Source organism: Brachyhypopomus gauderio, chromosome 3, assembly GCF_052324685.1.
Source record: "Brachyhypopomus gauderio isolate BG-103 chromosome 3, BGAUD_0.2, whole genome shotgun sequence".
NCBI lineage: Eukaryota > Metazoa > Chordata > Actinopteri > Gymnotiformes > Hypopomidae > Brachyhypopomus > Brachyhypopomus gauderio.
In genome coordinates this window covers 32,475,542-32,502,178 of record NC_135213.1, presented here as the reverse complement: position 1 = coordinate 32,502,178, position 26,637 = coordinate 32,475,542, and the positions used below count along the sequence as shown (strand labels likewise).

At 43.4% G+C, this 26,637-nt stretch overlaps 1 protein-coding gene across 3 annotated transcripts in view; it reads left to right on the top strand.

The window, feature by feature from the left end:
- The window catches only part of edil3a (EGF-like repeats and discoidin I-like domains 3a), a 122,972-nt gene that overhangs the window by 83,820 nt on the left and 12,515 nt on the right, over positions 1-26,637 (top strand). For all 3 annotated transcript variants that reach the window (XM_076997684.1, XM_076997685.1, XM_076997683.1), the window contains 2 exons: positions 265-449; positions 15,895-16,050. In XM_076997684.1, the coding sequence (XP_076853799.1) occupies positions 265-449; positions 15,895-16,050 (341 nt within the window). The remainder of the gene's footprint in view (positions 1-264; positions 450-15,894; positions 16,051-26,637) is intronic.

Genomic DNA, 26,637 nt, shown 5'->3' with positions numbered 1-26,637 from the left:
ATCTCAGCGGATTTAGACTTTTGGTTTCCCTCCATTCATTTGCCAAACATAGCACCTTAACAAAAGGTCTATTCACAGAGCAATGTTCAAGCCGCCCACATTGTGGCCATTTTCCCCCACAATGCATTTTCAATTGCAAAAGATTATTTGCGTGGAGGAGCTGTAAACCTGCCCAGCATGTACAGGACGATTACCCCGCTTGCCATCCCGTCTGATGTAGTGGCCTTGAGCCTCAGGCTAATTGTAAGCAATTCCTCTCTACAGGATGCTCTGAGCCGCTGGGCATGAAGTCCGGCCACGTTCAGGACTACCAGATCACGGCATCCAGCGTGTTCCGGACGCTCAACATGGACATGTTTGCTTGGGAGCCCGGCAAGGCTCGTCTGGACAAGCAGGGAAAGGTCAACGCTTGGACAGCCGGACACAGCGACCAGTCCCAGTGGCTGCAGGTACCGTCTCTGCCGGCTGCGTCTCCATCCCAGTGTCACTGTCACTTTAACACTATTACATCCATAGTCAGACTGCCATGTTTCACAAGCCTGCAAATCAAGAGTGAGTGGAAGGAAAAGTGTGACAGCATTTTGGAAGTGTAACGAGCCTTTTAAAACCAAGACAATCATTTATTTTCCCAACTTCTCTCCTTCCACAGCTGAGCCTCTTGATTAGTTTGTTTAGACATCTGAATATTAATTTGGCTCTTTAAAAGAAATCACACATTCATCACGCAGAACTTTTAACCCCTTTAAAACTGTGAAAAAAAACATTGTTCTGTGCTTTTTAGACCCAGGTCTATAGTAACTCCTAAAACAAAATCACCATCATAAATATTCATGTACTAAAACAAGCACCACTGTGCTAACGGAGCGGAGATAAGCTAGCGAATCAGTATTGGCCTGTCGTGTTCTTCCGCACACAAAGATCCACTGAAATCAAGTTGAGTCAACAGGGGATGCAAGATGTTAAAGACACTGCGGTTAAACCAGTCTGCAGGGCATTCTTTACTGCTTCTGCACCGCCTTGGCCCGACAGCTTCAGTGCGACCGCACGCCATGTTTACGGCCGCGCATTAAACCAGACACGTGAGCCCATGCCAGGGAATGAGGACTGGAGCTCTCACTGTTTCCCTACTGCAGCGAAACCCAAGCAGACCCTGTCTTATCTCCACTGCCAGAGAGCCATTGTCAGGCCCCTCACTCATTGTTCATTACGGTAACTGATCACTTCCAACCGGGTCTCTGGCAAGCACCATCTCTCATGACGCGCGGTGGGCCGGGAGCCGTGCTGGTGCCTGCAATGTTGTGACAAACGCCTAGAACTGGGAACACCGTTTGGACTTTCTGGCTGTACAAGCATTTGGGGTCATCACGTTCTAACCACATGGTTTTTGTCAACTTTACGCAAGCATAATAGCATGACATTGAAATTGACATATTTCTGAATTTTAATTCTAAAAGCCTCCAGGTGTGGCATATTGTACTTCCTCTTAGCACTGTCAAGTAAAGCTTCTTAAAGCAATGCTTTACTCACCAATCCTAATGGGGACACCGATAACAACTACCTTCCACTAGCTTTCACCTTAGGAGATTCAAACACGAGCTGCACATTATAAATTTCTCAGAACACTGTTTTTCATTTTGATGGACACAATGGGAGTCAGATTTGTGTGAATGGAACAGGGATTTTTTTTGTGTGTGCTGGAAGGACTGAGCAATGTGGGCTCAGTGATTAACCTTTTCAACTTCCTCCACTTACTAGTGCAGTGAACCTCTGGGGTTCTGGTAAGGCTGGATCACCAGTACCAGATCCACAGGGATCCGTCCAATCACGCGCCCTCGTCTGCAGCTGAACGTCAGCTCCATATCTGTCAGCTAACCAAGGCTGACGCAGACTGATGGTGGTATGGGAAAGAGATGCAGTTGGTCATCCATGCAATATCTTTATTAACAAACACATTTAGTTTATTGTAAATCTGCTAATTAGTGTTAGATTGCATTCGATTGCTCTACTTTAAATTAATTTGATGTGCATTTTTTAATTCTGTTGCCTACTAGTGTACAGTTTATGTTACTGACAAAACCCAGTTGAGCTAAATTTGACTTGACAAAAAATGAACTACGGTTCAAAAACTTGAGTGCCGACTCAGCGTTCTAGGATGTGGATTTGAAGACTGTGCAAATTGTGGCAGTCCAAAATGGCAACTATAAAAAAAAAATTACACTTCATTACCGCAAAACACAGGCTATATAGAAAAATCCATATCAGTGGCCAGTTTGTGGAAATGGAAGTTCTCTCTCAATCATGCAAAGTCCAGGAAATGAAGACCTAGATATCGTACATATCTTTTCAAGACCAGTTGCCATGGTGAATAATCGATTATCAGTGACATTAGAGAGCGAATTCCAACTTGAAAGATTAATGGAATTAATCAAGCTTAATGACAAATTAAGTATTGCAATTAATCAAGTCAAATGCTGTGCTGCAGGGAACGAAGGGAACTAGGGGTACATGCTTCTCAGAGAGAGTCCAGCCAAGCAGAACATGCCTGTCTGCCTTTTGACCTAGTGGCCAGTTGAGGTACTGCAGCTCACTCCACAAGTCCATTACTAGTTTTAATTACCTTCTTTATTTCTTTTTTTTTTTTTTTTTTTGCATTATTCTGATTAGGGTCAGACGTATGCTAACCACCCCTGCTGCTTCTGTACAGTGCTGACGTGGAGGAGGTAATACCCTGAAGGTCTGAAGAACAAGCAGGAGCCATGGTCTTTATACCTTCATATGGTTTTACAGAACGTTTAGCTCAAAACGCTAATTACAAATGTAGGCAGTGCTGGAAGATTGAGGCTTATCTAAAATTGCTTATTGTTACTCTTACGGCCAAAAAGAAGGTCATAATTAGCACATTTCCGATAAAAGAAAAATCAAATAGTCATTGCCAATTAAAGGTAGTCCTCTTGGCTATCAGCAGATTTTGCAAAGTATTGCAAAGAACTCTTTTCCCTTGCCACTATTCATGTGAAAGGTTTTTCGGAAGCACAGATCATTCTCAGGCTTCATTGTGGCAGCTGCCTGCTCTTCCTGTGGTTATGGGCCACTCATGTGCTATGAAAGTTCAGGTGGGAGTTGTTTGGGTTTTTAACTACGGTTGCTTATGTAACGTCTGAATGTAAATGTTCAGGTACTTTTCCTATATTAATAAAATAAAAGCCTAGCTATGCAGAACGGTAATTAATCGACAAGGAAATGGCTTTCCAGCAATCTCCTAATTATTGTAGTATTGCTATAATGAATTAGTTGTTGCAGTCCTAGACACACTGCACAATATACTGCCAGTCCACCATTACCGAACTCATGTACCTCTCCGACAGTTGATTGCTTTGCTGCTGTTTATGAACGATTTCTTGAAAAGTCTAAATGTCACACTAAATAAAAAAAACACAAAAGGCAGAAATCACTGTGTTTATTTTGGACACAGGCTCCCCTCTAAGCTCCTCCCCTTTAAAACAGCCATCAATCACGCTAAAGTTAAACTCTTAACGAGCAGTGCACATCCAACGTCATGTTAATAAAGCCCATCGACAAGCCGGGCTTCAGTCAGCAGAAGCCAATTATTCTTTACGACTCTAAAAAGGACAGGACGTCTCTGGACATTTCTCTTTTCACATCTTCATGTACCAAATCAAAGCAGAGAAGGGGGGCAACCCAGTTTTTCTACTCGTGAATCCATCTTGCCTGGTTTCCTCTCAGGCTTGTGCCCCCTAATGTTTGATCCATTGCTTTTTCAACTCGTCCCCTTTCTGCTTTCTGTCCTCCTAAAACGAGTAGACTTTTACAGTTGTGGTTAATTGTCTCTCTGACAGCGGAGTCTCCTACCGACAGCCCTTGTCTTTCCAGGAGGGTTCTGCTCTTTCACTGATAGGTAGAAGCGTACCAATTATAAACCAGTTAGATGTGGAATGGGTTAGAGTAGGTTCACGTCACTGTATGTGTTTAACAGATGATCATTGGGAATAAGTGTAAGACTTTGAGAAAGCACAGAGAAACCTGTGTCTTCAGAACTTCAAAAATGTGCTGTCCTTGCCTTTCACTCTAAAACATAGTTCGTTGTTGTTAGCAGCAGTATTGTGCTACACCATGACATTCAAACGACTCCTTGAAAAGACGCAGAAATGTGTCTCGGAAGCGAGGGCTTCTGGGAGAGGATGGCAGCGTTTTCTGAACGGTTGAGCAGATGCCTTTGAAAGTGGTCCATTTAGCCAGAAGCTTCAGAGCGCTCATTGTCTCGGTGCATTTAGCCAGAGGTCATGTGTGACATGACTGAATGGTTTTTATTTTATTTATTTATTTCCCTTTATCTTCTTAGGACTTGCGGCCTGTGACAGAGATGTATCACAGGTAGTCTAATTATTCTGGCATCCAAATCTCTGGGAAGTAGACTGGTACACAAAACGATTCCCAAATCACAAATAGCCCGAGCAGTTATGGTTTACACTGCTCCCCTAAAGCGCAGCGTTGGCACAAATTACAGTATTTTGCGCTTCTCTAAATTCTATTTTAATGCCAAAGTCTGCTCGCTCTTCCTCACCGGGTCTAAAATCTCAGCTTAACCACATCATCAAATTCAAAGTTGAGGTGTTTAAGTCATCCCTGAGGTTTTCAGTACACTTCAAACACATCCAGCAACTGACCCGTCCTCCCTTCCGCCTTTAGCATCTTTGTTAAAACGCACTTCAGGATCCACCTAAGTGGCATATCGGCTGCTCAGAGCCATGTACGTTCCGGCTGGAAGGCCTTGATTGTGTTGTTGCATCACCAAAAATGAAAAACCAAACATTTAAAAAATGGCGTTTTATTTCCTGCTCATCACAGTGCTTCTTCTATGGGACTCCGGGGGACTGCAAGGTAGTGTCCATCCCAAGCTTCTGTTCCAGAGCACAGACGGTAGGCATGTCTGCAGAGTGTCGAGCCGGACCTCCCAGGTCATGCTGCAAGCTTATGCTTTGTAGCTGCACTGGACCGGGCCTTTGTAGAGGAAGGAACTGGCCTCTGGTGAAGGTGTTAGCTTCAAGCCCCACACCTCAAAGCCCAAGAAGTCAGTAAATGAGATGGAAGTGGACCTCATACTCTTAAACACAGCTGTTCTAAATGTGCAGGTGGTGCTGGTGGTTTCCTTATGGCTCCGGGCAGGTTGCTTTGATTTTTATAACATTTTCAACTGCCACTGCAGTCCATGATTTAGCCCTGAATTCAGAAGCTTGGTGCTTCTCCATAGGTCCTCCATGCTCTTCTTCGACAGGCTTCCAACGGCTCAAAAAAGACGCCCCTTTGCTTTAACAGCGGTGGCACTTCCGCCCCGTGGCCGTGATCTACCGGAGTCGAGCAGAACAGGGCCAAAGACTCCAGCAGCTTTTGATTGCTTTCCCTGACTCGATTACGGGCTGCAGCCTTGTGAGCGTAATGACCAGGCGGAGCTTTCGCTCCGAGATGCTTCGTGAGGACATGGCAGGGCTCTCAAAAGCCCAGACCAAGCGACCCCCACTTCCAGCTGGATGACGCAAATTAGCCAATTACACACATTAACAGGCGGATCACACAGTGCAGTGACTCGCCAGCAAGCACCTCTGCTGTTTCTTCTACACTTTATTTTACAAGCCTGCAACTGCACTGTCACCCAGTAACCAGACTCACACAGAGGCGGCAGGCTCTTTGTGCCAGATTGGCATCTACATCATCGGCATGTCATTTGGGGGGGGCTGGAAGCAGGCATTCAATTCCCATTTAGTGTATTCGGAAGTTGGGTGAACACTTATTGTCTGGTTCTTGTGTCTTGTTTAGTAAAAGACTTCAATAAAAGTGCTAGGGGTGAAATCATAAGGTGAAACGCTGCCTGCATGTTAAGTTCCATTTCAATAGCAATAGAATAAAAATGATTTGGTCTAATATATCTAATGCATTTATTCAAAAGAATTATTCATATCCGTCAGATATGCATGTACGTATAAACATACATGTGCAAAAATAGCCAGAGAGAGAGACAGAGACGGAGACAGAGAGAGAGACACACACCAAGAGAGACACAGAGAGGAGTTAGGTAAGGAAGGTCCATCTATCTAGGGGAGGTAGGTAGGTTATTCAGAACCTCTGTAACACGTGTTTGCCCTGGTCTGTAATCCAGTCTGCAGCGCCATGTTTCATCCAGCTCTTGTTCAACCCATATCTCTGAGACGTGCCTGGAGCAGAAAGCATTTGCATGCTTTGTCGCACGCCTAATGTTAATAAACGTGATGTTTATTTAAATAAAAGCACTGTAAATGATCTGTCAAACAGATTACACATTAATGTTCAAATCTCGTCTCACACCGCTTGGTTCAAGTGCTAGGTTCAAGGTTTCATGGTTTCAAGATTCACCGTTTCACATTCAACTAAAAGTTGCTTCAATAAAAACATTTCTACGTAGTTTTTACTGCTTCTCATATTTAAATGTTGTACACTGGGAGTAAAATAGAGACATGATTGTCTATCCACTATCTCCTACATCTTTATCCTCTAAATCTCCCAGACTTACTGTGGTGAAACTGTGACATGTTGGGTTAAAGTTCACACTACTTCCTAAGGCAGTATATTTGTCATTCATTTAAGCACTGCTCATACTGCACCATGTCTATAATCTAACACTCCTTAGATGAGTCCATTTAAAATGGAGCTCAGAGCTGTCGTATATCTTTTTAATATCGTTTGATCTGCATAAAGCTGAACCATAGGGAACTGTTATCCAGCATATTTTTCTGTATTTGAAATACAGAATATTGTAATCTGTATTTATGTGAAACATCATATCTGATCTTGAATCTTGAAAAATAATTACCACACAAAGTTACCACACGCCCCTTTACTGAACAAAAACAGACATAGGCTACAAGGGGTTAAAGTCTACATACCAATTTGTTCAGTGTAGCAATGTGCAAAGCCTGTAGATACAGCTTTGTATTTCTATAAGGAATGTAGAACCATGTTCACCATTGTTTTAGAATACTTGTTCCTTTCCAGTTGATAAAAGCCTGGTGAGAGTTTTCCTAAGTTTACTATTTAAAAAAACCCCTCACATCAGGGTGTTCACTTCAAGTAAAGCATGTCACGCTGGATCCCTTTTCAGTCTCTTTTCATTCATTATATATGTTAAAAAATATGTCGACAGAAAACATTGCTGACGCTTAAGAAATCCTAACAGTGAACGATTCTGCGGGTGGGTGTCCCACCCATCATCTACACTGACACCACTGACGGAGGTCACCAGCAGGCTGCTTGGAGCCATTTGCGAGTTTGCCTTCGCGTGGCTCGTTTGTCGTCTGATTGCTCCATGTTTTCTTGGCTAATTATCTCCTGTACAGTGATAAATGCGTGTGCCGGCTTGTCCGTAGCAGCACACATAATTACGCCCGCCTCCAACACTTCTCCTCCCACATTACGGCTCCTGAAGATGCCGGGTTCCTAATTGGCCCTCGTTAACGTTTCCCACAGTTCAAAGCTGGACTCGCGACCCCGCCGCGCCTCCTCTCTGATGTATTGCAGTCATCGCCGTAACTTATACAGCTGTCGTTAATGTAGCACAGTTGATTTAACACTACACCTCTGGCAGCCGAGATGTCCATTTGTCTGTGTTTACTGAATAGTAAGTGATCCAAATGACTAGAGGACCGGTACAATAATCCATAGGAAAATGAACCGTAATGTAGGTGTACTCTCCTAATGCCTTATGAGCTTGTTATTCTCATCAATTTGTTTACCACCGGTATAAAGAAATGGATTTAACATGATCATTTTTCACTTCAGCTTCTTCTATCTATTTCTATTCAGGTTGTATCCAGTTGTCGGTATGCGTTTTTTATTCAAATGTCCCTACACTTTTCAATAATGTTTTAAACTCTTAATTTACTGTACAGTAATCAGAAGCTCCATCTCAGGAGTCTCTTTTTTTGCCACAAAGTAGGTTTTGGGGTGTTTTTATGGTGTGGTATTGTAAACAGCTCTTCTGTTGCCTTTGTTATATTTAAGACCTCTGCCACTACATTAGTAAAAAAAATCACAATGTTAGGTCATTTATTGATGTAACATACTTTTTTTCTTTTTTTTTAGTTACACTTGCTTAACTTCTTTGAAATCCCTAGAGCTGTTTTCCGACTACATAATGTTTGCTGCTGACAGTGTTTGTTATTATTATTTATGCATGCTTATGTTTATATGTATGAAAGCCAGGTACACCAGTATGCCCACGCTGTCAAAGCTAACCCATACAGGCCGCGGAGGTGACAACCCTTTTACAAATTGCTCAGCCATCGCCCAAGTGTAGGAGTGAATGCCTGGCACATTAATGAGATTGATTCCGGCAGGATTGATTCCTGCTAGATTGCACAAGCTTGATTAACACCAGCGACTCTGCTAACAGAAACATGTGTTTGTGTTAATCAGAGAACGTCCCCAATTTGCTTCAGGTTTAGAATGGAGCTTCACCTGAAGGGGTCTACCAGCTTCAAATTAGTATAGGACGATCCTTGTGGTCCTTTTTCGTTCCTGACTCAAAATCCACGCTTCATGGTCCTTGTCTGAGTTAGACGCCTGGCTCCACGTAAAAAAAAATAATAATAATGTCATCAGTAAATAGGGAGAACACCACCTGAGTTTAAAACAGCAGCATGTACATAGGTTACGAGAGGGTCTCCGAGAAATTCTCTGAAAGCCGTGCTTTTGATTAAATGTCATGCATGAAAAATGAAAGCTAGCACATCTCAGCTGGAGCTCGCGAAGGACCGTCTCCTCCGCTCTTCAGGATTTACGATAACAGCGCCGCTAATGTTCCGCCCCTTGTCCAAAGGGCGTTGCACTCTGACGTTTTTACCCATCGGGTCAAAGTCGACCGCTGTCGGTTCTAGCCTGGGGGTGTGGCCAAAAGCCACAAGCGATCGACATCGGCGTGGGTTCAAACGCATTCTTCACAGCCAGGCGTGGCGGCTTTTTGATCATTATGTGTCTTATTACCCTGCCGTGCAGAGGAATCCATTCTACCACCACCCGCGGCCATGTTGTCCTGCTAAACTAATTGAAAGGCGCCATGCGATGCCATCTCCGGGTTTCCAATACAATTATCAAGCAGGGAGTAACACTTTCATGAGGAAGAATAAGGATAAGCTTTACACATACTCCTAGTGATCTATCCCATTATACTATGGTTAAAGAGGCATTTCCCCTCGTGCTCAGAGGCTATTGACAGAGTGTCACATTCACAAGAATGGCATTGGCTTTGCATAAATCTCTCTGTTCACATGTTCTTCTTAACCAATGAATTGATCCTGAATTAGATACTGTGCATTTCAGTTTAGAGTTTTAGCACAGCATTCTGTGGGATCATGCTTTCGAGCGCAGACATATAAACAAATTAGATGCTTTTATTTATTAGGCCAAAGTGTTACTTAAAACCACTTTTGCCAGAATGGTATCAGAAATGTCGGTCCTAATCACAGATTACTATTCAGGTTTATACAATTTCAATCAGCAAGGCAGCTAATGTGAATATCTGCCAAATTCTGTTTCCCTATCATCAGTTTTATCACTTCATACATGTTCACATCTGCGTTCCATGCTGACTCATGTTTAAGGGAGGTTACTTTCTATGTCTAGCCTAGCCAACATGAAAAGCACCTGTACAGCACCTGTTTTATTAAGGATTAGTTTGCCGTTTGCTTTGTGTCCTGTTTACTAAGATACCTAAATTGTGTCAGAACATAAAAGACAAGGAAATGTGCCAATGTTTATACTCAGAATATGAGATTGCTGATCTGGCATGACTGCAGCTAATGGGATATATGAGCTGTAGCCTGCAGCCATGCACCAAGCCCAGACCTCCACCCATTAGACAGCATGACAACAAGCTAAACTTCAAGCTTGTTGATCAAGGACCAAAACACAAGAAAAGGATAAAAAATTAGGATATGTTAGGGATCAGAAAGGATCACAGACTCAGTAACACACATGGTATTTTTATAATAAAGGCACAAATGGTGAATGGATATATAGTATTAATATATATATAGTATTAAAATAAGTGCTTAATTAACCTTTTCTTAATTTATGTATTTTTCTGGGTAAATTGTGTATGTGTGTGTGTGTGTGTGTGTGTGTGTGTGTGTGTGTGTGTGTGTGTTATGCAGGATGTGGGGCTCAGGATGGAGTCGCCTGGAGTGACATTTCTTATCTAGACTTAGATCTGTAGAATATGTACATTGATTGAATTTAATGATTGAACATAAAGACATATACATATCTCATACATATAGAGATTTTTTTTTTTTATATAAGAAATCTGTTAATGATGGTATTTAGGTGTTGGTACCCCACTGTTGACCTGAGCCAGAGTGCAGAGTTTGATGATTTCTTGGTATTGTACTAAACCTGGTAATTAAACCTGGTAGAATCATGTGGGTTTGGGCAGGATATCACCTAAGTGACCTGGAATTTGTCACTCCAGGATTATGGCTTTATGTGTAGCTTACCAGTATTGGCAAATGTCCAGTGCGGGCTTCAGGTAGCTTCTACCCAAGTGCAATTCTCAACACGATCACAGACCTGAAAATCATGAATATGAAGCAAGAAATATGAAGCAGAGCTAACTGGAATGATCGATCCCCTCCAGGACGCTGAACCTTTACGGGATCTATTACAGCCAAATGAACAGAAAGGATCTTACAGTAGAATTCTCTGGCATCGATTAAAGACCCTGCTGCATTAACCCGAATGACTACATATAAGTTGATGTGGAAGTGTAGTGTTTTACTTAGTGTTAACTAAAGCCGATTCTTTGATTTAGTACTCACTCTTAATTGAATGTGTCCACTCTCTCTGTGTTTCCTTTCACAATGGTGTTTTATGCACGAGTCATCTTCTGTAGTGCACTTAGCTGAGGGGTGCTGATGTAAATAATGCATGAACAAAAAGCCTGCAGTGAACTCAGAAGCTGTCGAGTTCATTTGACTTTGGGCTCTGGCTCCAAATAGGAGCCTCTTCTGCACGTGAAAAATGTTTTGGTTGTCTTTGGTTGTCTCGGTACCACCCTGTCTCTCTGTCTCTGTACCACCCTGTCTCTCTGTCTCGCTACCACCCTATCTCTCTGTCTTATTGTCTCACCACTACCCTGTCTCTTTGTCCCGCCACCACCCTGTCTCTCTATCTTGCCACCACCCTGTCTCTCTCACACCCCCACCATGTCTCTGTCACTGTCACTCTCCTCCTGGAACCCCGCCCTCCATCCGATTCATGCTTTGCATTAGTAAATTTAAGTGTGAACCCACACAGATGAGGTCTGAGTTTGTCTGGAAGGGCCTGCTTGGTGCATGCAGATCTCCTGCCAACAGGGACTAATTGGCTGGAATTCATAAGGGGTCGTCTTACATACGTCTTACATCTTTCCCTGTCAGATGAGAAATCCCTATTTGATGACCCATCACTTGTGTGAAGTCGGATTCTGGAGGGAACCTGTGCTACCAAGTGCCAAACAGCCAACAGTTAAATGTCTTTTGACAAGGCAAACATTTGGTGCCACCATTTGTATGCATTGGAAGGAATGGACAACAGTAAACAAGCAGCTATTTTATTTTCTCTAGTAAAAGGCAGTTTGAATGTGCTGAGTAAACAGTGTCGTCATTGCCCCATTCTTTTACAGGTGGCTGGGTCTGCTCCGTGGCCATAGGGCACAACTCCACATCTCCCAGACGTAGAGCACATAAAGCTTTAACTTTACGAGGGCAAGTGTGCCGTTAGCTAAGCCTCGGGGCACTGTACGTATCCAGTTCCTCAGATGGCCAAGCCTAATCCCTGCTGACATACTCCTGCCTGAGCTCAAAATGGCTGCCTCCAAGATTGATGGGAGCCAAGTTTGCTCCTCTCAAGACAAACATCTTGAGTGCTTTGTTTCAGTGTCACACCTGGACCTGACAGACACTTAGACACTTAGAAGTTTATTGCCGAATGAAGTATACTTATGTTACATTGTTTCTAACGTTAGTCAAGGCTCATCATTGCCTCACGGATTACTGTCCCGACGTGGACGCAGCGCTTCTGTCCACCAGTAGTCCTGAAAGTCCTGCAGGTCAGAGGATGTAAGGTGGTGGATATTAAGTGCACAAATTATGCTCGTTTCAGAAATCCCTCTCCCCCATTCCCATAGCCCATTATACTTGTAGGAAGTCAGTTTTATTTGATTACTTTCAGACCAATATTCTGGGGTCTGCTTGTTTTCCTGCACTGTGTCGCTGTAAACACCAGAATGCAGTGCACTGGCTCTCGGCTCAGTGAGGAGGCAGCATTCTTCTCCATCTCCCACTCATCCCAACACTGACTGTATCGTCGCTCGGTGCCGTTACTGCATCGCACTGGTGTTGTTTCTGTCCCCTAAGAATCCTTTTTTATTAATTTGTTGGAATAGAAATACCCAGTAGACACAGCAGGGACGCAGATCACAGGAGCACCTCAAGATCTCAACAGTGACAGACTGCCTCCCACTGCCTTCCAACAGCTGCTCCTCAGGTCCAAACGAGGTGAAACCAAAGCACATATGGTACCCAAACTGGCTGTGTTGTCAACACACCAACCTCCACTAATCCTACCAGACTGCAGATCTCCATTCTTAATCTGGGCCTAAGTATTGAAAGCTTAAACTAGCCAGCTTTAGTAAGTGAATGAATCTCCTTAAACTTCATAAGAACATCCAAACTTGTCAACAAAGTCAATTGGAGTAGTCATGCCAACCCTGCTGCTCTCAACTGTATACCTTATTATAATTAATAAGGTGGGGGGGAAACTGCTTTTTGTTTGCTTGGTACGAGATGCAGGGATGGGACGTTGTGGCCAGGTCTACTTGTGTGTACCAGGTCTACTGTCATCTTCTAAATAGAAGATTTAATGAATAAGTGCACCAACGCAAAATCCGTGACAATCCAAAAGATACTCCAGATGAAGATTACAATAACCAGCAGTCAACTGGTATGAAGACAAGACATATATAGGCAGACAAACGACCCTCAGGTGCCAGGTTCCCTAATGAGCCACGCCCACCTGAGGGACGAACACAGCAGGACAGCATGAAATTCTGCCGCAGGGGTAGCAGAGGGCCGTCGTACCGTGACAGTCCGTCCACACTGGGTTGGAAGAGGTGTAAGGACAAGACAATGGGGAGTTGAACACTAACAAGGCTTAAGACTAGGACTGAAAATGAGCCATCTTGAACATTAACACCTTAGCAAAAACATCAGAAGCAGCTGCAAATATGGCCCCTCCTCTCCCCAAATTCCTCTCTCTCCTTAAGAGTCAGAAGTCCCTCCTCCACCATGCAAGCGGTCCATCTCACTGGTTGAACAACAGGAAGCGTCACATGCAGAGAACATTTCTATTGGGTGGGACGAGGATCGCCTGCAACAGGATTTAGATTTACAGGAATTTGGGGAAAATAAAATAAAAACACAAAACAAAACATGTGCCACCCTTTCTGGCATGCAAGAGGCTGTCTGTTCATTTGTTGATTTGTGTGTTGGTTTATCTCTATGTTTGTTTATTCAGTTTTTTTTGTTGTTTTTTTTTATTTTTTTATGAAGTCCAGCACTATAATCCCAAGCTAGCCATCACAGGCTTCAAAGCCAATGCAGCTGGGGATGGAAAACAGGTGGGGGTGAAAGAGGGGAGGGAAGGGAGGAAGGGGAGAAGGGAGGGAGTAGAGATGGAGGGAGGGAGGGAGGGAGGGAGGGAGGAGAGAGAGAGAGAGAGGGGAGGAGGGCGGTTTCAAGACTGAGGGCATATCACAAGCTAATGAGCTTATTTTCCCCTTAATTCAGTGCTGTGAGGTACAGGGCAATGCTGTAAATGGAGTCTCTTTTTTTCTCTTGCTTTCCTTTTGATAGCTACCTGTGACAGCAATTACAGGTCCCGCTCCAAGGCCTCTGTTGTTTTGGCAGCCTCGTTGGTCGGAGCAAGATTAGCCACGCACATGGCCCTCTGCACGTGATCGAAGCCTGGCGTGCCCAGCTCGGTGTTCCTGTTCACACCTGGTCCTCTCTGTTCACCGCGGAGCAATTACTCTGGAAGCGTCAGACAGGCCCGTGTCCATCGGGTTCAGGCTGTGTTGCTTAACTCCTAATGGTGTGCTTCTTAGATGGCACCAAATTCATGATTCTTTGTTGTGGTCTAGTTGTGCCATCGATCCGCAGACAAAGAATAGTTTCTCCACTTGCTCAGCGGGAGTGAAGTTGGTGAGAGACTTCAGCTAAGGGGACCCAGGACATTTGACATTAAGGGGATAAAGATGGCTCAGATGATGGAAATAAAACCAAGAAGACCTCTTTCACTTCTTTCAGGTTTTAATGCTAATTACAGTCATGTGAGATCGTTATTATTATTATAAAAATAATAATATTAGTAGTAGTAGTACTGGTGTGTATTTTATACGAAGTTGTTGAGCGGTGCCAGCATTTTTGTCCATGAATAATTTCATTTTCCTTGGTATTCTCCGTCTTTAGCTTCGGCTGAGTCTGTGAATACAGCAAGGGGGAAGTCCCTGTTCTCCTGCAGTGTAAGCACTGACCAGCCAAATGGGCTTTGGGGTGTTTCAAGGTCCTGCTTGGAGCCACTGTGTCCTGGCTGGCGACCGTGCATTCTGCCACGTGTCTTTGAATGGTCCCAGTAACAACAGCAGAGCCCACCAGAAAGCAGGCCATATGCTACCACGTGTCCTCTGTCCTGGTCAATTCATGACACGTCTTGTTTTGTCTCGAAAACCTTACTTTGTGGCTTTAAATAGACTGCGTGTAATTTATTTTCTTATTCTGTGAAAAAAGAATCCGACTCATTTCTCTTCTTCTCGCCCTGACATATAAGTGTTGTCTATGTATTAGCCAGATGAGCAAACAAATACGCATGATTGGTTTGTTCTTTTGTTGAGCTGTTGTAGCCCCCCACCCCCCATCTCATTTTCAGTGTATTAGCTCCACTTGCGCATTCAGTGGTTCAGAGTCTCATCATGTTACGCCCTAGACCATATGAATGCAAATGAGCTATATGACCTTTACGTTTCAGTCTCAACACAAATATATGCAGAATGATTTTAAAAGCTTAACTATAAAAGGATAGGCGGGATACGGCCCGTTTTGATTGCTTTGGTAAAGTTGTCAGTGTTGTCCAGCTCACAGGTGTATCATTCATGGTGGAGGCCTGACTGACTCCCTTATTGCAAAGTTCATTTATAAGGATGGGCTGCTTCTACTGGCCGGCCTTCGTCAACATGAAGAGAATGTTTTCCCTTTGAGTTCCACATTTCACACGTTAGATACAGGTTTGTGGCGGAATTAGTATAAAAGTATTTAAATAAGCCATTAAGTCTCAGTGAAATAATGACTGCTGAAAACACGTCTGCCTGGATCATCTGTAGCTTTGCCTTAAAACCACTTAACAAACTGAACTCACGTGACCTGCAGCACTCTGGTGTTCTCTGTGAACAGACGCACAGTGCCTGAATACACTCCGTACGCCATGCAAACCCCATGATACGCAAATAAAGTGCTGGAGCAAGTGAGTGAGTATTAAAAACGAACACAGATGCCAGACTCCTGTCCGACAAGCTATGGTGCTTCAGCGCTCCAGTTCTGCTAAGAACAAAAGTTGCCTAAGCCCTGTTGTTCAATATTTTGTGATGAAAAGAATCGCTCCTCCCCATAGCACATAAAATGAATTTAAATTGCTTTTATGAGCCTTCGTGGAGAGTTTGAGCTGACGGTGCCGATCAGGGTGAGAGAATGAAGCCTCCAATGTTTCAAATGGCAGAACAGTCCAGTTCTCAGTGTTATTTTTTCTCTCTCTTTTCAGGTGGACATGCTCGTGCCAACTAAGGTCACCGGTGTCATCACCCAGGGAGCGAAAGATTTTGGCCATGTGCAATTTGTGGGCTCCTACAAGGTGGCCTTTAGTAACGACGGAGAAAGATGGCATGTATATCAAGATGAAAAACAGAAGAAAGATAAGGTACACTTATTATATTATCATATTGTCACGGTAACTGAGACCTTTTGCTGGTCTGGTTATAATAAGGTTCCACCTTGAAAGACAATTATTTTCAGGTTTTCGTCCCTGTCAAAGCTCATTCTTTCAAAGATAAAACTTTTGTCCTTCTAAAGAAAAAAAAGACCCACTAACAGTATATGGCATCTACAATCAAGCGTGGCGCCCAAACAATGTGAAGACCCTTTCTTGCCAAACTCCATTTAGCTAAAAGGCTTTGTGAGGCCACTCTCTTGCCCCAGAGACAGCCCTTCTTATCTCAAGCCTTAGCATCCCCAAGCAGAACCCTTCTTCAATGCCCTCTGCACCTTCCTTTCTCTGACTGACTTGCATTCCGATAAGAGCCCTGTCTGATAGCTTTTGTTTATGCATCTCCAACTAGTGCTGCGCAATACATTGTTTGTTAATCGTTATCGTGAGTTTTGGCGGTAACGCAGCGGGCTGCACTGTGACGGTGAGCCCTCTAACAAATCACAGATTTGTTCTGTTGCATTCCTGACCACTCTTTAACCATGACACAGGGGTCACCAGGGCATTTTTCAGTATATTTCATGGCATATTACAACTGTATAGGAAATGCAGTAGTACAGCATGTGCTTCTGTGAGTGGAAAGACCTTCCAGACCTGCAGACTGCAGCCACAGACCACTAATTTGGAAAATACAGCAGTCAATCCAGTTTGCTGCTCCTTAAAGTGAATGATCTATACATAACAGTCTTCATGGAATCCCTGCCCTTAAACAGAAATAAATGTAGCCTATGGCAGGAGACTTATAAAATACAACGTCCTTCACTGGATCCTTGCTATTTTTACACTTCCAATAAATGGCCTATTTTCAAAGCCATTTGTCAGACAAGACCACTGTCTTTTCGCAAGAAGTTAATTTTGCTTCGAAAGATGATGTTCTGGCTTGGGTGTGTGGCTGGCAGAGAGCCAGAGAGTCCGTTGGGAAAGATGAAGGGTATCGACAGTTCTGGATGATTGGAGCAGGGCCCAGGCCTTGGTTGGCCCAGCCCAGCACAAATCTTTAGAGAAAAACAAGACATTTTAAAGAGAGCCCTCTCAAACAGGGGAGGTGAAGAAAAACACTCCCAGACCTTGCCCTTCAAACCCACACATGGGCCTAACAGCTTGGCTTTATTTCCATTTAAACTCTACAAGAAAAAAAAAAAGTTGCAATTTCTAAAATTGATGTTATAGTTTCATTTGGCATTCATCAATATAGGTATCTGGTACATGCAGGTCTGGTTTAACATGGAGACATAAAGGGTTCATAAGGTGTACGGCCCACTCCACACTGGGGGCCCAGTGTCAGACCGTGGTGGATGAAGAGGAATGGGACACAGCCAGTTTGGCTGCTGATGCTTCGTATGGATTTGGGACGAGAGCCCAAACTGTGAGACTGGCCAATCAGTCTTTTACATATTCACTTTCCCCCTTAGCTTCATGCTTTCTCAGTGTGAGACATGACTGCACACATTTATACAATGGCAAAAGACAGTGGACTGTGGGGAGGATGAGAGATGGAAAATAAAATCCAGGTGCATTACTTAAGTTAAGCCTAAGTTAATCCCGCTTCAAAATAATGATGGCCACCTTAGAAAAGGGCTTTCAGCAAATATATATCAGTCGTTTGAAGCTTGTGTCCCTGCTTCGAAAAAAAAGTGATTGGCAAAAAATAAAAAGCTGTTAAACAAGAGTAAAAAGAAAGAAGGTCCACCATGGAGAGATGAAAAATGGAAATGAAACATTATGCATTGGGACCAAATTAGAAAGAGCATCTGTTTTGTAGCGCTCCATTCTGTTCACTTGTTCTGCCTGGTCACAGGTATTACAACTCTTTTCACCTTTCAAATACTGGAGTTGAATAAGTGATCATTTTCAAGGCTTCCCACAGCTTTGCTTTATAAAGCTAGAAGGGCCTTCAGGGACCTGAAAGGATTTTTTTTCTAGTTCAGTCAACTCAGCCAGTATGTCCTTAACAGTGTGGCCACGGAGCCTCAGAACTGACAAATGAAATGAAGGCTTCTGTCAGAAATCCCTCTCGCCTGCATTCCCCCAAGAGTTTTGATCTGATGTTATATGGCATAACAGATGTGGCTGTAATTGGTTGGTGTTTAAAGCTTTGCAAGGGTCAGTGACAAAGAGTTAATTAGCCTCCATAAAGATGCGGTCTCCTCTTGATGAGGGTGGCCAAAAGCACATTGGAAGGCAGTAAACAAATTCCAGTCCTGAGATTAGCAGCTGATGAGTCGACCCCCTACCCTCAGGCATGTCTCGGTTCTGCCCCCCCCCCCCCCCCCCCCCCCCCGGGCCTCGGTTCTTCCCCCATGCCTCGGATCCTCCCCCCCCCCCCCCCCCCCCCCCCCCCCCCCCCCCCAGGACACTCAGGGGAGGTGTAACGTTCATGTGGTCAAGATTAGCTTTGATTGGGTTGTATTTTAGCTCCCTCTCCATTGGCAGCTCAAAGAAGCGAGTCCTTGGCATTTTGAAAGCCCTGGGAGGTTGAAGGTGAAGTCTGACGTTCATGTGTTGAAGTAGGAGCTTTCAAATAACAGAATGCTTGTGGTCATGTTGTAGTCAACATTTCCAAATAATTCTTTCTGTCCTATTGCAAAAAAAATAAAAAATTGTATTGTATCAGAACTGAAACTGTTTTTCATCTTCCTCAAAGTGATTTGTAAAGAATAATTGAAGCTGGGTCAGTAAACAGAAGATCCCATTAGATAGAGAAGCACTTCAGAAATTGTTTAACCTGTTGAACTTCAGGTCCCTTTATTGATGAGCTGGAAGCTTCTTTTATTTGACTATTGGTTTTGGGGGTTAGGCTCCACCCCTGACCTGTCCAAGTGTACTGTTTTACACTTTAAACTGATTATTGATTTTAGCAGCACTAGATCATGTATTGTGGGTATGGTACATGCTGTTCACACACAATCACATAAACTTCTGATGTTTACTGTGTGTATGCTACCCAAACTGCATGTGTGTGTGTGTGTGTGTGTGTGTGTGTGTGTGTGTGTGTGTGTGTGTGTGTGTGTGTGTGTGTGTGTGTGTGTGTGCGTGTGTGTGTGTGTGTGTGCGCACGCGTGTGTGTCTAAAACACTAGCAAAATAAAACCTAAATATGGTTCACAACTAAACTAATCTAATAATGATAAAACAACTAAACCCACCGAGAATATCTTCCCAGAGACCACTTGTGTTTATCCTGTGGGGTCATTTAAACACGTCTCCTGGAAAAACATTCTGGTCCAGCGAGATCTTCCTGCTGATGTGGAAGAACATGAGGGTTGTTCAGTGGGCAGAAAATTAGGAAGAATGGGGAATGCAGAATGGAGAATAGAGAACACAGGATGGAGAACACAGAATGGAGAACGCAGTGTGCCTCCCCTTAATGACCACAAGCAGTAACAGTTCTTTGTGAAGACGGATGGTTTATGGTGTAACAAACTCATTTCCCATCGTGAGAACTACAAATACAGGATTGCAAAGATATTTGCTATAAATGACAAAGATCATGACATTTATCCTTTAACTTCATTAATGTAACTAAAGCAAATGTAACATGTTCGATACAATTCACGTCTTTAAGAAATGCGCTACATATACCTGCATTAGCAGACTAACATTCACGTAGAAACAAATATTAAACAAACCTCGTTAACTGCTTTCGCTAAAGGAGAGGAAATATAACATCTCGTAGTCTGACGAAAGTCAGATGAACTTCTCTTCAGTAGTAGTTACTTTATCTTAGACAATGAACTTGAGAATATAAAGAATAACACCAACACGACGACAACTTAAAGTAAACACATGTGCTTTTCAAATCAAAAAAGAAAGAAAGAAAAACAGCGAAGTGGAGTGTAAAATCAGCAGTTGTCTACAAGCAACCCGGACCCCCAGAAAAACCGTTCGTCTCTATAGCAACACTAAACACAACCGCACAAAAGTAAACAACTCGTCTGTCAGCTACACTCCCACCAAATCACTTATGATTTTCAATCAAGAGCTGACAAATGTTCTCTACTAACAAACTAGATGTGGTAGAGAATAACCACTATCTAAATCCTATCAGTAGCTTCTAGCAAGATCACTGTTTTATGAATGGGTCTCTCTAAGAAGATAGGCTTGGCAGTGCGTTTGCCATATTTATCCAGATTTGAGTCACCAACAAGTAGTTTCACCTTCCTCACTTTCCCGTCACGTCCTAGGTATACTTCCAGTACTCTTGCTAACTTCCACTGATTCCGTGGAGCAGAGTCATCTTGCAGAATAACGATGTCGTTGACCTCTGCATTCCTCCGATCCTTGTTCCATTTCTGCCTAGCTTGAAGATTAAGAAGGTATTCCTTCTTCCAACGAAACCAGAAGTCATTGGCCAAGTATTGCACCCTGCGCCACCTCTTGTGAAGGTAAAGATCTTCTTTAATGAACCTTCCCGGTGGGGGTAAAATGATCTTGGACTTCATTGTCAAGATATGGTTCGGTGTGAGAGGCTCTGGACCGTGTGGGTTGTTCAGATGTTCAGTAGTGAGTGGTCTACTGTTTATGATAGCCATTACTTCATATAGGAAGGTGCGTAAAGAGGCACTATCAAGTCGCCCTGCTGAATGATCGAGAACAGACATCAGTATACTTCTTACTGTGCGTATTTGCCTTTCCCAAATACCTCCCATATGGCTTGAAGATGGTGTGTTCATGAGAAACTCACAACCTAGTGCTTTCACTTGCTCTTGGTTCATTCCCTTTGCAGCTTCAATGAACTCATTTCTTGCACCCATAAAATTGGTACCTTGATCACACCGAATTTGACGAACAGCACCTCTTATAGCAATGAATGAGCGTAAGGCATTAATGAAAGAATCGGTGGATAGATCCTCGAGCATCTCAATGTGTACTGCTCTAGAACACATGCAGGTAAACAGCAGGCCATAGCGCTTTAACTCTCTTCTCCCATCTTTCACATGAAATGGTCCAAAGCAGTCCATCCCACAATATACAAAGGGAGGAGTTGCCTCTGTACGCTCTTCTGGAAGGTCAGCCATTCTTTGTTCCTCAGCACATCTTCTAAATTTCCTGCATTTAGTACACTTGTAGATGTAAGAAGAAACTGCACCACTGCATGCCAGGATCCACACGCCATTAGACCTCAGCTCATTCATGGTCATTCCCCGTCCTTGGTGATGTACTTTCTCGTGATAATGCTTGATGAGCAACATTGAAGTATGGCTATCCTTTGGAAGGATTGCTGGATGTCGTACATGTGGATGAAGAGTAGCATGTGATAAGCGACCTCCCACTCTGAGAATGCCTTGCTCATCAAGAAATGGGTTCAGTCTGTGCAACTTAGTCATATCCCGAACATTCGGCATGCTCTGATTCTTGATATGCTGAATTTCCTTGAAAAGGGCCTTCTCTTGAGACATCTTAATAATAGTGAGCTCTGCTTCACTTCTCTCAGCCAAGCTGGTGGCTTCTCCAGACCTAGATTGTAAGTGTTTAATTTCCTTGATCCATCGCTTAAGCCTGGCAACTGCTTTCACTGCTCTTGTCCAGTCAGAGAATTTACAGAGCCGATCTTGTAAGGATCTTTCTTCTGTCGCTTGAGTGTCGTGAATAGTTACCTTCCGTAGTTCTGGGTCACTGTCCACAGACTCTCCCACCATAACTTCTTCTCTAGGAAGTTCTCTGTTCCAAAGAAATTCCGGTCCTGTGAACCAGTTGGAATTTAGAAGCTGTTCTCCTGTAAGCCCCCTGGAGGCATGATCTGCCGGATTCTGTTCTGAGGACACATACCTCCACTGTTCAGGCTTTGTGCTTTGTCTGATGCGTTGGATTCGATTTGCCACAAAAAGATGGAATCTCTTGGCATCATTGTTTATGTAACCAAGTACAACCTTCGAATCTGTCCAGAAATATTCTTGTAGTGCATTTATCTCCAACTCCTTCTTAAGCATATCGCTTATTCGCACAGCGACAACCGCAGCTGAAAGTTCAAGTCTTGGGATGGTCATAAATTTCATGGGGGCAACTCTAGACTTCCCCATAACTAGGGAGCAGTAAATCTCCCCTGTTGCATTGATTCCTCTCAGATATGAACATGCTCCATAGCCAGAAAGACTGGCGTCAGCAAAATGATGTAGCTCATAGCGCTGAACATCCTTGAAGTCTGATGGCATGTAACATCTTTGGATTTTCACCTCTGACAGATTTTGAAGATCGTGGAGCCAGGCCTCCAATTTAGGCTGGAGATCAACAGGGAGTGGATCATCCCAACTAACTTTTCCAACACACATATGCTGTAAGACTTGCTTTCCTGTCAGGATTAAAGGTGCTATAAACCCAAGTGGATCATATATTGAAGCTACTGTTGACAAGACTCCCCTTCTTGTCAGTGGGTTCTGCTTCAGTGTCACTCTAAACTGAAATTCATCCGATGTAACACACCATGACACACCAAGCACTCCTTCTACATGTGTTTTATCTAACATCATATATGGATCCTCAACCCTTTCAGCATGCTCTTCCTTGGGAATCGTTGCCAAGACTTCATTGCTATTAGAGATGAACTTGTGCAGTCGAAGTCCGCCTGTCTTACAAATTTCTCTGACTTCTTTCACAATTTGAATGGCGGCTTCTGAGGATGACACACTCAATAATCCATCATCTACATAGAAGTTCCTTTCAATGAATCTGACTGAGAGATCACTGAAACATCCTCGTCCCACAGCAGCAATATGCTTGAGACCGTAGTTGGCACAGCCGGGTGAAGAGGCAGCACCAAATAAATGAACTCTCATCCTGTAAACTAAAGGTTGAGAATCTAACTCTCCATTCTCCCACCATAGAAATCGCAGGTAATCCTTATCCTTTGCCTTCACATGGAATTGGTGGAACATGCGCTCTATGTCACATATCACTGCTATCTGACCCTTTCTAAAACGGCAGAGTACGCCCACCAAGGTGTTCGTTAGCTCAGGACCAGTCAGGAGATGCTCGTTCAGACACGTACCCTGAAACTTCGCAGAACAGTCAAAGACGACGCGTATCTTCCCAGGTTTTCTTGGGTGGTAAACCCCGTGATGTGGGATGTACCACACTGGTTGCTTATTAATGTCGTCTTCTGGAACCTGTTCTGCATCACCATTGGCTATGATGTCATTCATAAAATTTGTATAGTCCAGGTAGTATTGCTTGCTTCTTCTAAGTTTCTTCTCCAAGCATTTTAAACGGTGTACAGCGCATATCCTATTGTTAGGTAGACTGGGCCTTGCTTCCTTAAACGGTAGAGGCATCTCATAGTGTCCATCATCCTTAATACATATCTCTTCTTTCAGTTGTGTTAGAAACTGTAGGTCTTCTTGGGAGATCTGTTTATCTTCTGCAACTGTTTCACAAAAGTCAGACTCAAGTGCCTTAATTATGTCTGGTGGAGCAACCATCTCTCTAACCTGTGTTCTGCAGACAAAGTGAATCTCGCCCTTCAACTCTGAAGAGGACTGAAGGCTTGGGATCACTGGCATCACCATAACTTGATGACTTACTCCAATTGCGTCTCCATAGTCAATGTGAAGGTTGCTACATCCAATGATGCTCCATCCCAAGTCTGTTCTCTGCGCAAAGGGTTGGTTCTCTTCACCATACACAACTTCACGCGGGAGGAGAGCTTGAGAACAATTGTAACCAATCAAGAGCCCGATCTCACAGCTCTGTTGTGGAGCAATTTCTCCGGCAATATGCTCAAGATGAGGCCATGCTCGTGCAGTCTCTGGTGTCGGAATATGCTCTCTACTCGCAGGGATGAATTCTCGTGAGTAAGTCACTGGCAGCAGAATACTTTTATCTGAATAGAAACCTCTAACTTGTAGACCCATCAACTTGTGGCAAGCTACAACCATACTCTTTGAAGTCATCGTGGAGAGCCTTAACTGGACTGGTTCTTTCCTAACACTGAGAGCTTCTGCTGTCTCTTCCAGAATGAATGTTGAATCGCTCTGAGTGTCCAAAAGTGCGTACACTAGAATTTCTTGATGTGGTTCACTTGTGGCTGATACCCATACAGGAATTATTGTGGAAGTATTTGTAAGGCCGTTGTCTACTATGACTCTATTGGACAAAGCATGTGGAGATGTGCTTGGTGTCCTCTCTTGTGATAGTTGTGCTCCTTCAAGTTCTCCATTGCTTGGCCTTGTGTACTTCCTATCATCTCTAGCACGGTCTTTGTGCAAGCAAGTTGGGTGTCCCTTCTGGCATACCTCACAGATGCTCCTATGATTGCAGTTCTTGGAACGATGACCTAACCTTAAACACCCAAAACACAATTTGTTCTCCAAGACAAATTTATGCCGCTCTGCTACAGGTCTTGCACTGAAATTACGACACTTATGGATACTGTGACCTAACATCTCACAGAATGTGCATGTGACAGCTGAACTCTCAACAGTGTGAGCAGCTAATGCTCTTCTCCCTTGGCTCCGTGGTCTCGATGCTCTAAACATCTCAGTCTCACTGAAATTTGAAGTGTGCTTCAATGCGTTAAGGGAAGTAACTGGGTTGCAGGAGATGTTGGCTTCTCTCGTGAGGAATTTAACAAATTGACTAAAACTAGGAAACATGTTTGTTTCTTCTTCAATTTCTATCACTTTCCTATTCCACATTGATGCTAACCAATCAGGAAGCTTAGAAAGCATGTTCTGGTTTTCACTGCAATCATTGAGAATTTCAAGACTCTTGATGTCCTGCATGGCAGCTTCACAACCACGAAGGAAGTCTGCAAAATCCCTGAGTGCCACACTGTCCGTTAGGCCTATCTTGGGCCATGCTTTGAGAATGTCTCTGAAGGATTTGGCTATGATGAATGGATTTCCGAACCTCTCTTCTAGGACAGACCAGGCAGCACTATAGGCAGCTTCGGTCCCTACTAGGAAATAACACTCAATAGCCCTTTTTGCTGCTCCACTCACATACTTACGAAGATAATAAAGTTTCTCAGTGGCGGGAATATTTTTTCGATCTATTAGTGTCTGAAAGGATACTTTCCAGTCATTGTAACAGAGTGGGTCACCAGTAAAAATGGCTGGCTCTGGAATTGGCAGACGACTCATGCTGATCGATTCGGCCAGCATCCTTGCGAGGGATGTAATGCTGTCATGCTGTGGGCTTACTACGACTTGTTGTGGAGGATGATATTGGAAAGGGTGGTTACCGTGTCCAGGTACCTCTTTCCAATCCTTTGATTCACATTTACATCGTACATCTTCAAATTCCCTTTCACAAGCATAATTCTGTGAGTATACTTGCATTCGTGCCTTAGCAGCATTTAACTGTTTGACTGTTTCTAGACGCTCCAGCTCTTTACGCTTTTCATCTAACATTTTCTGTCTTGCTGCATTTTCAATCTCTAACTGGGCTTGTAGTTTAGTTTCTTCCTGTTCTCTCTCTAAGCGTCGTCTTAAACTATCTGCTGTTTGTTGAGCTATTATCCTTTTATTTTCAGCTTCAAGGGTTTGAATTTCTCCTAATTGGCGTTCTTGATCTTGCAAGACTTGTAAGGTGGCCTGATTAGCAGCAACCTCAGCAGCTGCCTCTTGCCGCTTTAAAAATGAAGATATGGAAGTAACATTTGAACTGCTCTGAGAACAAGTAGAATTTGACCGTCTGGAAATAGAACTTGACCCAATTGAAGAAATGGATGAGATGACTGACTTAATGTCATTCAAATCCAGTGGCTCCCCTTCTGCCTCTTCTTTTCTTTCCATCCAATCCAATATTTTTGATGCAACCTTTCTTGTAACAGTTTCACATTTATCCATTCTACGGCGCATGTCATTATTTGGAACCTTAATTCTGCGCAGATCTTCATACACATGGTTCAACTCTGTTGCAGCATTGCTTACCTGGGAAATTAAGTCTTGCAGCACATTGTCTGTGCAAGGACCGCTCACCGTTTGCATGGCATCCTTTACAAGAACTCCCCACTTCTCGTACTGTACCTTAAAACGACGTTCAAGTTCCATGAATCTTTTATGATGCAGTTCTTGCCCTTTTGCAGTTAAGGTTCGGATTCTTTGACTTCTACGAGGCTCACTTTGCTCGTCAATATGCGACGCATCATCGGTCTTTGGGTGCATTTCTGCCTCTACTTGGGGATTTTCTTGTTGCGCTGTCTGCTGAGATGAAGGTTTGAGAGCAGCTACCACCATCTCATTCTGACCGTCACTTCTGAGGGATTCTGCCATTAGTCTAAATTTAATCCTTTGTCTTAATTATACTGCTACTGTAGAATATACTACCTTGAACACAGAATAATCTGAATAAAACACTGCAACGAACAGTTTCCTGAATAAAATATGATAAATCGAAATGCTTACGACCGAACAACAAACAACACTTAACTGTGACAATTAGTTATCTTAATTTTTACAATCACTCTAACAGACGAGCATGAATGTACACCAGCATTCGATTTTAACGATAAAATGAATGAAGTCCTTATTCACAATATTAACGTCTTTTAACAGCAGTTTGACAAACTTATAGCACTTAATTT